Source organism: Crassostrea angulata, chromosome 4, assembly GCF_025612915.1.
Source record: "Crassostrea angulata isolate pt1a10 chromosome 4, ASM2561291v2, whole genome shotgun sequence".
In the NCBI taxonomy this organism is placed as follows: domain Eukaryota; kingdom Metazoa; phylum Mollusca; class Bivalvia; order Ostreida; family Ostreidae; genus Magallana; species Magallana angulata.
This window is the reverse complement of record NC_069114.1, coordinates 17,499,627-17,512,577: the sequence shown is the minus strand read 5'-3', so window position 1 is coordinate 17,512,577 and position 12,951 is coordinate 17,499,627. Positions and strand designations below refer to the sequence as shown.

General features: G+C 33.4%; 1 protein-coding gene across 8 annotated transcripts in view; it reads right to left on the bottom strand.

Moving 5' to 3' along the window:
• The window catches only part of LOC128181910 (nuclear hormone receptor HR96-like), a 99,784-nt gene that overhangs the window by 61,437 nt on the left and 25,396 nt on the right, over positions 1-12,951 (bottom strand). For 4 of the 8 annotated variants that reach the window (XM_052850479.1, XM_052850482.1, XM_052850480.1 and 1 more), the window contains one exon: positions 7,052-7,126. The exons of 1 other annotated variant lie outside the window; for it this stretch is intronic. In XM_052850479.1, coding sequence (XP_052706439.1) covers positions 7,052-7,126 — 75 coding nt within the window. 3 more of the 8 variants (XM_052850487.1, XM_052850484.1, XM_052850486.1) reach the window with 3 other exon arrangements.

Below are 12,951 nucleotides of genomic sequence, written 5' to 3'. Positions count from 1 at the left end.
AGGTACACCATTTTTCGTTCATTTGCGTTCCAAGTGTCAGCTCATATATTTACACTTTCATACAATTAATCTCAAATGGAGCAATCTGGAACATGACCTAAATGACTGTAAGAAAGGTAATTAAATTGGCAAAGAAATCATGTTGGGCTTCTTAATACATCAATTGTGCAAACCTATTGAATTTCCAAACACAATGAGAAAAACCCATAAATTCCATTGATAACTAAATCAAAATTATAAATAATGTATGAGTTCCTCAATCTGGAAAGAAAACACATGTTTGATTTCAAAAACAAGAAGACAAGTGGCCTAGAAAAATGTGAAGACATTTGAATCTTAGGGAAGAACACATGTTCAATTCAGGAAAACATTATGACCAAAACGTACCAAGTACTTTAAGGTCCCAATGAACAGTTTCAAGATATAGGTAAAGGATGTGTAACATGGAAGTCATGAATCCCCTGTTCACGGTGATTTTCTCTGACAGCAAAACAAGGGCCCAAGCTCGACTGTTACACAGCTCAGCGAATTTGATTAGGTGGTCGTATCTTGCTGACGTCATTACAATTTCCTGTATAAAGTTTACATTCATGCTGTGATCATCAAACTAATACATTCACAATTTGTTCAATCATTTTTGCCCTAAAAAAAAATTTTGCCTTTGAAAGAGATATTTGAGGCTTCGTTAATCAAAAGAGATGATAGACCCGTCGTTGAGTTGCAGATATTTTTGGGGTGAAATGTTATGCAATGGATTGCGAAACGTTTGTGATCTATGGTTGGAACATATTAATACTTAGCTATTGGCAACCTTACACAGTTTGTAATGATTGCCCAAAAGATTCCATAACAGGTTCTTGGCGTTTTTGTTGTTGATTTTATGCTGCACATTAGTAGACTGTTTGATTAGTAATGATATCATATTCTCATTTTTTTTGTATTTTTCCCAGGTAAGTCCAATGTTTGGTGTACTTTTGCCCTTGGGGTTTTATTTTTTATTTCTTGAATGTTGATCTTCTTTTTTTAAATTCTTGTATTTCTTCTCTTTGGTTAATTTTTTTTTTTTTAGAGTGCATTTTTTTGGGGGAACATTGTAAAAGACCCTATCTGTTGAAATTTATGCACAGGTGCAATAACAAATAGGAGAAAAATACATTAAATATTAACTCAGCTCTCAAATGTAAAAGTTAATATAAACACAAATCTTACATTGCCAAGTGATGACCCTACAACTGAACATCTTCTACCAGTGCATTGTACTTATCATTTTCAGTCTGACACTTTCATCTGATCAGAGTATAAGAACTTAACTACCAAGTACAAATTAACAAATTATGATCCCCTATCTAGCTCATCAGGTTTCAAAAAAAAAATTGCAGGACTGCAAACTTAGTACCACTGAGATGAATTTCATAATAACTAAATCATTGTTCAACTCATTTTCGCAAATAAAACAAGCATTCTGAGAGTATTGCATAAGCAATACACGTCCCCTACCGGTTTGTAGAAATTTGTGGAAACAATGCACTGTTATGCAGAATATCATATCTTACCGTCTCAACAGACCAACCCGAAAACGAACCCGATTGTAATAATACATAAAACCCTGTTGATTAAATTTAAAACACAATGCTTGACACAATTTTACAGAACTTATTTGTTTGTTAGAAACAATATAAGGAATGGTCCAAGAAATGCACGATATTATTACTGACAACATACTTTCCTCGTTTATTTGATGCACACCAAGCCCGATAACGAACCCGAACATTAATAAATTGGAATATAAAAAAAATTAATTTTCTCGAAAATATGTCAACCAGACGCCTCAAAAGTGTAAACTTGATCTGTAGTTTGACATTTTGAAGCTGCAAGTTCAGCAAAGGACTATATGCGGTTTTATGCATTTTTTGCCCCCAAAATCAAAGTTTTAGAAAGAGCTTTAAAAATAAAATGAAAGATAGTTAAAATCATGGAAATAAAGGTGTTAAAGGTTATTACCACAGTGACGTCATAATGTAGAAATGACGTCATGAAGATTGCATTATTTTGATAAATTGATGTTCTGTAGCAAAATATGGGCGTTTTCCGATGGTTTTTCGACTGGGAAACATCGAGCGCAGGCTTGCTCAAGTACCATTTTTTAGTATAATGTGTATAACTATCTGAAGAAAAACAAATGTTAAAATCGCACTTGAGCAGACATGCGCTCTATACTTCCGAATGCAAAATATAGAGCAAAAAAGAGAATATTTTCATTTGTTTACAAATTTGCGGGAATTTGGTCAAATAGGTGACGTCATAGATAACCAACAAATGAGCAAAGATGACTAAAATCAATATTGAAGTTATCAGCATCCTCTATACGTTGATTTTTGAAGATTTATTTTTATACGATACTATTTAAAAATTGGTTGAAATCGGGGGCAGATATTTGACCATACCGCACATAGTCCTTTCATATTATTCCTGAAACGCATAAAGAAAAAAAGTGTGGAAAACTGAAGTGGGACAGACGGATGGACGGACGGACAGACAGACAGATGGACTGACGGATGCAGAGGAAAGCTATAGTCCCCTCCGGTGAAAACCGGTAGGGGACTAATAAATGAAAACCAGTGCATATGAGAAGAACTAATGTTGCAAAGGGTTTAGCATCCTGTGTGTTAATTAGCACAGTTCAGCCAAATTTATACAGGATCCTACATATTGTCAAACTTGCTTGAGAACTGGAGTAATATACACGCAACCTCAAATTGTTTAGTTATATAGGTTTTGGGAGCTGTATATTAGAACTAAATAGGACAATCAGAAAGGAAGGTTTTCTCAACGCAAGAGCACTGTGCGCTAGCTGCAGAAAAATAACAAAAGGTCTTACAAATTTTAGATTTACTTAAGGCCATGAATATAACATTAAAGCTAAATATTTCCAGCAGAGTGTTTAAAAGACACTAAACAGAAAGTATTGATTTGTTGGATCAAAGGTATAAAACCTTATGCAACATAACCTTAAGTTATAGCCTCCCTCTACAAAAGCTAAATTGGGAATTTTATTTTTTTTAAATTGAATGCATAGCTGCAATATTTCAAACATTTTGTTCTTACATACAGATACCATAGAATGACACTATACCTGTACAAGGTCTGATACATAGATTCTTTACAGAAAGTAATAGAATCTATAGATATGTAGGACAAAATGTGGGTACACAGACAATTAAGGATCTGATAGAAATATTCCATATTACAAATATACCTTTGATACCTGACTTCCAACACTGGCAGTCGATCAATATACAAGTTAAATGTTTTGCAAAATTCACATTGCGTATGTATCTTTTTTTTCCCTTTTTTTAACAAACTGACCTTAATTGATATTCTTAATATAATCAATCAACTCGTAAATTAAGATAAAATCTTTGCCGTTTTGTTTCTTTTTTTAACAAACTGACCTAGATATTCTTATTATAAATCACCTCGTAAATTAAATATAAACATGTGTTGACATTAGATTGGGACATAAATTCACTCTGAACATTTTTTATTTATTTTTAAGAAAAAAAAGATTTTCTCTGATTTTAATGCTGTAAATCCACATGTTGATTTTAAAATTACAAATGGATTATAAATCAGACTTCAGAAAAATTTTCAATAAAATTAGGAAAAATAATCAAATGCAGATCAATGAATTTCTGGAATTACAATTTTGTGATGCATTATTTATGGGTTTCTCTCAATTTCATGAGAGGATTCAATCGCATCATGGATCTTTGAGGTTACAATACTGACCATATTGTCCAGGTCAGTTGCTCTTAAATCATTTAAAAATATGTCATGCAACCTATAAACTTCCAAAGAAAATGGGGCTAATAAATCAACCATCAAAGACTCAATGTATTTAACACTTTTCTTTCAAATCACTGAATCTTTTCATGTTTGCTTGACTCGGTGTTTTAGTATATTTTAAATTAGCTTAAGCAAGCACACCTGCCTTTCCATCACATCACCTGAGAGATAAACAGACCCAACAGTCCATCTCATCAAAATATGTGTAAACTTAATTACTTGCTGTCTTCAAACCAAATTACTCCAAAAGTGTTTTGGCACTACTATGACCCCTTAGTGGTCCAGGATATATAAATCAGGCCAAGAAAAAATACACAAATCACAAGTTCTGCACTTGCAAATAGGATGAAGATGAGGAAATTCTCCCAAGGACAAATAACAACACATCAGAAAATCTTATTCAGTACTTAAATTGAACTCAATTAAACATGTACTTGAGAACCTTATATAGTTCTTAGTTCAAAGCTGCAACATCAGATAGAAATATTCCTGACAGAATTTCCTGTCATCCAAATTGATTGACATCATCCTCTCCTCAATCTATTTAGAATCTATCAAATGTTCTTTACTTTAATTATCCTAACATTACTCAAGCTCTTAATTCTATCCCCTGATCTTGCTGGTATTTATAAAATCCAATCATAATTCCCAATGAACTTCGGTACATTGAGTCAATCAAATACCATGCAAAAACATGATACTAAACTTAAATCATCACAAGTCAAGTTAACCGAGACTACAGGGTCAAATTTCTGTCCATGTTTATTAAAACATCATAAGGCTAAATTCTGAATTTATAATGCCTGCAATGCTGATACATGCAATTTACACTCGGTGTTCTTCAAGATGGGTATCCATAAAATGTATCAACTAGATCTATTAGGTCACCACATTCCTCTAAATATAACATTATAAAGTTCACTAAATTTTTCTCGGTTAGCTATTAAGTCTTTTAAATAAAAAAGAAAAATCAGCAACAAAATTTAAAGGCAATTGAAATTCAAAATCAGTGTCATAGATAAATCAGCAAGAAGGATTTGATTTAATGAATACCCTGTACATTTTCAAAACTCTAGGAACAAAACAAAACCTCAGATGCACATGTATGTAACAGAACATGGAAGGCATGTTATTGTCCTATGAACCACCGGTTGCAACAGCTGCATTCAAGTTATCCAGATGCACCAGTTTTTCTCCAGCGATTTGCCAACTGTTACATGTATTGAAACTTTCAATATTTTTTTCATTGATAAAATCATGTCAGCTCAATATTTTATACACCTTTATTTGTGGAGTTGATTATCAATTAATCTCTACAACCTCAAGTTTTAATTAATATCTGCAGAGAGAAAAAAATTGCTTCAAATAAATTCAAATTGAATCAGGCCACCAAACATAATTTCAAGAACAAGCAAACTATCTAATATATACATGTCAAGACAATTAGGCCTTCATTTATTAAAATAAGCTACTAGCTTACAGTGTTCTGCAATATGTCCAATGCGAGCCTCACCCATCTTCTCTTTGGAGAGTGGGGAAGGGGTTTTATGTTCCTCAGATGGATGGATAATGAGACTCCTTTAGCTGACCACTGCAACATGTGCTTAGCTTAATTCTCTTACAAGAGTGTCGAGACAAATATTGTTTTAAAAGATTACCGGTACAAAGAAATTAGGTTTATTTAGGCATTTTGATACTCGCGCATTAACTCGCACTGTGCATCGCAAAAACAGGGTTATTAGTATCTAAAACGATTCCCTTTCCAGCTATATGCAATTTCATTCATTGAATATCTTGTTCCTGTGTTTATGCTGTATGAAACTTAATTATTGGCACTTTAGAGTCACACTTAATCCCATCATACATTCCTCCGAATATAACTGTCAAAATATATACAATCTCGCTGTATATATTAATTTCTTAATCCACCTCAATCTTTTCGCTAGTTTAAATGGACTAGCCTTACAACCATAACCTATGCATGACAATTAACAAAATCATAATCCTTAATGGAACTTTCAAGATCATTACAGACATCAGCAATTTTTCAAAAACACATTGTAGCATTTAATAATTGTGAATAGACAACTTCTTTTTCATGAAAGGTTAATTAAAATTCACATAAGGTATATCATGTAAAATCAAATTGCCCATTTTCTTAGAAACTAACTGTATTTACCTGTTCTCCCGACTTGAATAAATCCTAAACGCATGCACAAAATTAGACAAGTTAATCAATACACACCGTACTGAACTCTAGTGACTTTTGACTTCATGGAAGCCAGCAACATGCATGGCCCCTGATTTTAACAAAGCTTCTCTCTCTTAAATGAACGTGGCTCGAGCTTTCTTTGGTAAATATTATGACGGCCATGGCACTATATATTGATCAATACCTTGTTTTGATCGACAGAGAATTCACCCAATTGTTCACCATATGTACATAACCTTGTAGCACTGACAAGAACTCCTGCATAATATGTAATGGTCTAATCAGGAATCATTGATCAAACTCTCTTTCCTTCACACACTAGTGATCGGAAGTGTTCATAAACTGTATACAGCTATAGTGTATTTGTGACACCTGCCATGCAGTACTAATATAATCCAGGATTAGTTAAAAGTCAGTCCACTAACAGTGATCTCTGGTATGGTAACATCCTGCTTCTAATTTTATCCTTTAGTACCGTGTCACTACCCTTGTGTACTACCAATTTAACACAGTCGCTCATCCTAACAACCTCTTCACTTTCTATAAATAAACATTATAACACTTCTACTTACCACTAATCTTCAAGCCCAGAAAACACAGCTTTCATTAAAAAAAAATCTCCGTTCAAGAGGTAAATTCTTGCGAATTTCCTCTCATTTACATTCCTTCGGCTCTCTGTGTGTGTATATACACAAGCCAAAAAAAAAATGCAAAGTACATCAAGTGCGCACTCGGTTCACCTTGTGAAAAGCTATCTGGGTCATGTCGAACTAAAAAAAATACGAATCACATTCAAGTACAGGGGATTTATGTTTACCTACACACACACATGCACACATTCGACAGCAGGCCTTGGAAACACTGTAAAGTCTTTAACTATTGTGTTAAAACCTGTGCATAATAAAACCTGCTACATGGCCAAAAAAAACAATTTAGATCCTAGTGATTTAATTCTCATCATATCTACAGATTATCTGACACTAATGCACTTACCTAGTTTGAGAGAGGAGCCATGCTCTAGTAAGGGGATATTAAATGGATAGTGCTGTGAATACTGGCTAACAGATCCTGAAAAACACAGAGGGAGAGAGAAAACTGTACTCTACTGGTAATCAATGATTTCTCCCATATCACACAATGACTCGAACATCAAGACAAGCACTAAAAGTGCAGGGCTATAAATAGACATAAATATGCTTTATCCATGCTCTGCCGCTGTCCTCTTGCGACCCCAGTGACCTAGTTTAGATCATACTGCTGACCACTGGCTATACAGAAAGTTAAAGGGACCAAGAAATACTGGTCTACATTTCCCTCAATATCAATCGTCATTTGTTGGTCAGGAACAAATAAATAATTCATTGTAAATGCAAGACATGATGTAATTTATAAATTATCTTTAATGCATAACTTAATATGCATCTTAATTAGGTACACTAAATTGATTCAAATGTTGTAAAAAGATTAAATTAAAAACTTATTTTTATAAAAAAGACTGAAAATAATTGGATACTTAAAATTACACAAGGACTTCCATATATGTAGTTCATATCTTTAATTATTACAATTTTTACAACCTACTAGTATTATATCTTGCATATTACTAGTATATTGTGCTGATCAAGGAAATTTTTCTGAGAGTGGGAGTACCGTGGGGATCGAGTCCTATTTTGGTAATTTTACTGTATAAAATTAATAATAAATTGAAGTTTGAACCCCCCTTCTATCTAGATCTTTGCATGTATACACCTTAATTTACTCCTAGCTATGAGAACAATAACAAATTATTTCCCAAAGACTGTAATTGATGGCCAGGCCCCGGAATCATGAAGCAACCTTAGACATACCAGGTAAGTCAAAACTTATACACCGTCTTCATGTCTCTTGATTGAACATACTGACAAAATTAAAATTCTATTTAAAAGTGTCTTGATATAACATTGTTAATTACAAATTTCAATTGTCATTTTATGATAAACAATTTTTTTACAATGTATTAAAATTTTGATTAAAGACTGAAATTAACAGCTTCATGATCCTGAGGCCTGATCAAGGCGATTCGGAAGCGGAATGGACAACAGTTTTCCAGGGTTTCTCTTCTTACAAGGTGGATGAAATAAAACTAGAGGTACTGTAAGCAAGCTCACAAATGATACCCTCGCTAAGAAAATGTAATAACTCAAGTACCAAAGTTCTCTATTGGAAAGTAATGGATGCATCATTTTTTCTTATAATGACCTTGATCTTGCAAAATTGATCAAAGCACACAATGATAGGATATATTGGGGGGGGGGGGGGTGGGGGGGTGTGGGGGGGTATTCCTTTAACTTCAATTTCACTGTTTATTTCCTTAGTTTCAATTCAATTTCTTACATTGGTCTCATTAAAGGGGGGGGGGGGGGCAACTCCATGTTAATTCAATTTTTTGTATGCAAATTAAAAAAAAAATCTTTGCTGTGCAAAAAAGTAGGGGGGGGGGCAGCCATGCTACATGCCTGCAAATTCATGACACACCCTCAGGTCATAAGCAATCTTTAATGAGGCCGAGTACAGAACGAGTACGCACGCTTTCGCGCAGCGTTTCATTTGTATTGTGACGTCATCTTTTTGCTTTGTTGACGCCATGGCGTGATAGTTTCAACTGCAGATATTCGGCGAAATTTGTTGAAAATAGCTCGTTTGATGCGTAAAATTGATTTTATATTGTAGAATAAACATAAGTATCACAAAGTATAAGCTATATTTGGGCTCGTGTGGAAAACGTGAAGAAGGTTCAGCAAGCCTAGCCCTCTCACGTTTTCTTAACCCGCCTAAATATAGCTTAATTCATATATTTCAAGACAGTAACCATGTATTTTATATTAATGACCCTTAATATGTGATGTTATATAATTTTTTATTACTTAAATATGTCTGAATGTTTTAATACTACTATAAAGATCATCATTTCCGTCTTTGTCAAATAAAAAATAGCCATTATCTGACAAATGGGGCATACAAAAACAACTTTGATAAGACCCCTGGAACAAACCAGGAGGTAAAAGTTTTTTTTTATTTGACCATTTGATGCCTTTTAGCAATAACTTTAATATGTAGAACAGAAAAAGAAATCCCTAGGGTAGAAGTTTTAAAAAATGTGCAAAATTGATACATTTCAAGCAAAATCCCATAGGGTCCTATGTTAAAAATTAACAAACTTTGAGATGACCCCTTAAACAAACGGTGTGGTAAATGTCTTATTTTTTTTTATCTTAAAATAATAATTATATCAGTAGAAATTAATGTAAAAAATTTCATTCAAAAATCTAGGGCAGAAAAAATTAGACCCGGCCTCGTTAAGTTAAGTAGGAATGTCCAATGTTTTCCATAAGAAATGTATAGAACTGACAAAATTATAAATTTTTTTTAACAATGAACATGTTTCTCCTTATGAAAGATATAGATCATGTGCAGACACGAATTTGCCACTATTCCTCCCAGTGGCCTTGAACTTACCCAAATAACCTTGGGTCAAAATGATGACACGTCACCCTCAGATCTTAAGCAATCTTTATGTGAAGTAAGAATATCCAATGTTTCTCAATAAGAAAGGTAAAGACTAGACATTGATTAAGAACTTTTTCTTTCCAATGACCTTGAACGACTGAATGACCTTGGGTCAAAATCATGGAACCCCAGAAGGTCTTGAGCAATCTTTGTGTAAAGTAGGAACTTTCAATGATTCTCCATAAGAAACATTAATAATTGGACACAATTTCTGCACTTTACCTTCAAGTGACTTTGAACTTGCCCAAATGACCTAGGGTCAAAATCATCACACATCCTCAGGTCATAAGCAATCTTTGTGTGAAGTAAGAACTTCAAATCCTTCTCCATAAAAAAGATATGGACAAGATCTGATTGCACAGACAGACGGATGGGCAGATGGAAGGATGGACATTCCTTAATATACCCCTCAAACTTTGTTTTTGGGGGGTATAATGATCTGCAAGGATATTAACTTTTCCCCCTCATATTCATAAAGCATATATATGAGCCGGTCCTACGATATCGCGGTAGTTAAATCATTCTGTCGAAAAATCTATCAATACGGAAATATTTTCAGAAACTAATGTTATTGTGACTCTCCTTTATTATATACCTCATGATGTTCAGTGAGCCTCTGTTTACTATGTCTAAAAAAAATATCCGACTTCAAATGTCAATTTCAGCGCGTGCTGCTATACGAAAACAGGAATACCGCGATAACATAGAACCCGCGATATGATAGGAAACAAGTATATATATGTTTATGAGGAAGACAGTATAGTAATAACCAGCAACAGGTCTGAAACTCCTGGTCTAAAAAAAATTCGGATGGACAACTATATCCCCCAAAATTGCATCATAATCAAACCGGAAGCAACAGACCTGCAACTAAGTAATAACATGCTCCAAAACCTAAAATAATGGCAATATTAAAATAATTACAGCTAGTTTCTACCTATGTAAATGCAGGGGTATTTGTTCATTATCTTACCTGGGTACCTGGTGCACAAGTATTCAGATTGTTGGCATCTCATTGTCAATGAAACCAAGGCAACTGTCATTATTTCTACTGTATATTACACGTACTATTAAAGAGTGCAAATGTACTTCCATCAATTCTATATATATGCAACCTTATATAACACTATAACCATCCTACTTCCTTCAATTCAATCTGTGTTTGAACAATGCATGTACTACAAATAAAATCACTGGAAAATGGAGCTTTCAATTAATTCAAATAGTGTAAATTACGCTTCGATTTGGCAAGTGTGTTTTTTGGCAGAAATTGATTTATAAACAATTTGGCATGGATTTAAATTGATGTATTTCTGGGTGCTCGTGCAGTATTCTTTTACATAACTGTACGGCATTTAGCGATGTACTTGTCTTAGACTAATGATTTAATCAGCAAATTCTAAAAATTAACACTTAATAGAATACACAGCCAAATGTAATGAGTAAACAGTAGTTACAGCTGTTTCATATATGTTACATATAGGTTTATGTAAAATACTTATTCCTAAAATGACAAAATATGAATACAGGTACACTTACTTATTAATAATCCTTAATCTGCAATTACATGTACATGAAAGGTAGAATGTTAAAAAGCACCAAATTTTTAAACAGAATTTAATAACTTTTTAATTATGATGTAAAAAATAATCTACTCGTTAAACTTCATAAAACCTTTTCATTACATCATTCAATACAAGAGAGAGACCTATATCTAAATACCCGGTACACAATTTGATATCTATATCTAAATACCCGGTACACAATTTGATATCTATATCTAAATACCCGGTACACAATTTGATATCTATATCTAAATACCCGGTACACAATTTGATATCTATATCTAAATACCCGGTACACAATTTGATATCTATATCTAAATACCCGGTACACAATTTGATATCTTACCAAATCATTTCAAGAACCTCTCACTTTCATCTCGAGGCATACAGTGACAAAGACATGAACGGTCTCGTGTTTACATTCACAGCAATATATTTTTATATAACACGCTCATATGTTATCTCTCTTATGCGATTCTTTTTTTCTCCGACATATTAGCCTTTATCAAATGTGAATTAAGAAGGATGGATAGTCATGGCTATTTTTAGACTGTATTGATCTCCTTTAGAAGAAGAGCTCGAGCTCTGTATAAAGATACATGTATAGATTCAAAAGCTAAAATATGTGAATTGGTTTAAACCATTAGTGGTTACCATAATTTTTCGACTAATTCTTTGAAGTCGACCTATTTATACTTTTTTTTGGGGGGGGGGCTAAAAATAAGCTCCTTTGCCCTATAAACAGGATCGACCTAATTTTCGAAAAATACGGTAAATAAAAATATAACGTATATCCTAGTAGATTTTTGTTGATGACCAAGCCTTCTTAAGCAAGGTAAATAACCGGTATAAGCATGCATCATTAGATACTAACACAATTGAATTAGAGCTATCTATAAATGATGACCATGCAAACCTTTCATCTCATCGAATGACCTTTTTTAAGGTCAATGTCAAGTCACATTACATGGCTCATAGTGTTATGGTAATTTTCTTCCAAGAAAATATGCAATGTAATTTGACTTGGAAGTTCAAAGATCAATAACTTTGATGAAAGCAATTTCCATCATGTATGGTTTGTACATGCAATTGAAAATCTTCAAAAAGATCAATCCAACTTTGACACGGGCCAGATAAAGGACATCGTAGAAAACAAATGAAACCCTATACCAAGAACTTAAAAATAGACGGAAAAGAAAAGTTTCAAGGATATTTTCAAGGAAACAGATAGATTAATATCAACACAAGATTACTAAAACAATTACTAGACATTGCTGAAAGAAGCTACCGGTATTCTGAGATGTATGGCAAATCAAAGTTATTTATAATATCTAATAAACTCAAGGTTAATGCTGCTCACCTGAGCCACAATGCTGTACTTTTATCAAAGATTAAAATTCATACACATTTACTTACTTCAGTATCATTATCACAAATTCTAATATCTTAAGGGAATAATCACAAAATTAAATAAGATCTCTTAAATTTAAGGTCAAGGTCATTCAAAAAAATAAAGAAAAGGTCAACTGTGTTAATTCAGCCCCTATTCAGCTCTGTCATCCAAGAAGAACAAACCACAGAGAATTCATTATGCTGTCACTCATAACTTTGAGTTCAGGCCCCGCCATCACCAAAATGTTCAAATCTCTCAACTCAGTCCTCAACTCGAATCAAATTAAAAGAAAAGTGCATGTATTTGAGGTCAAAAGTCAGAATTATAAGGCTGAGTATTGACTTGAGGAAGGTTGGTGATGGTGGGGTCAGAAAACATTGAGTTTAGGC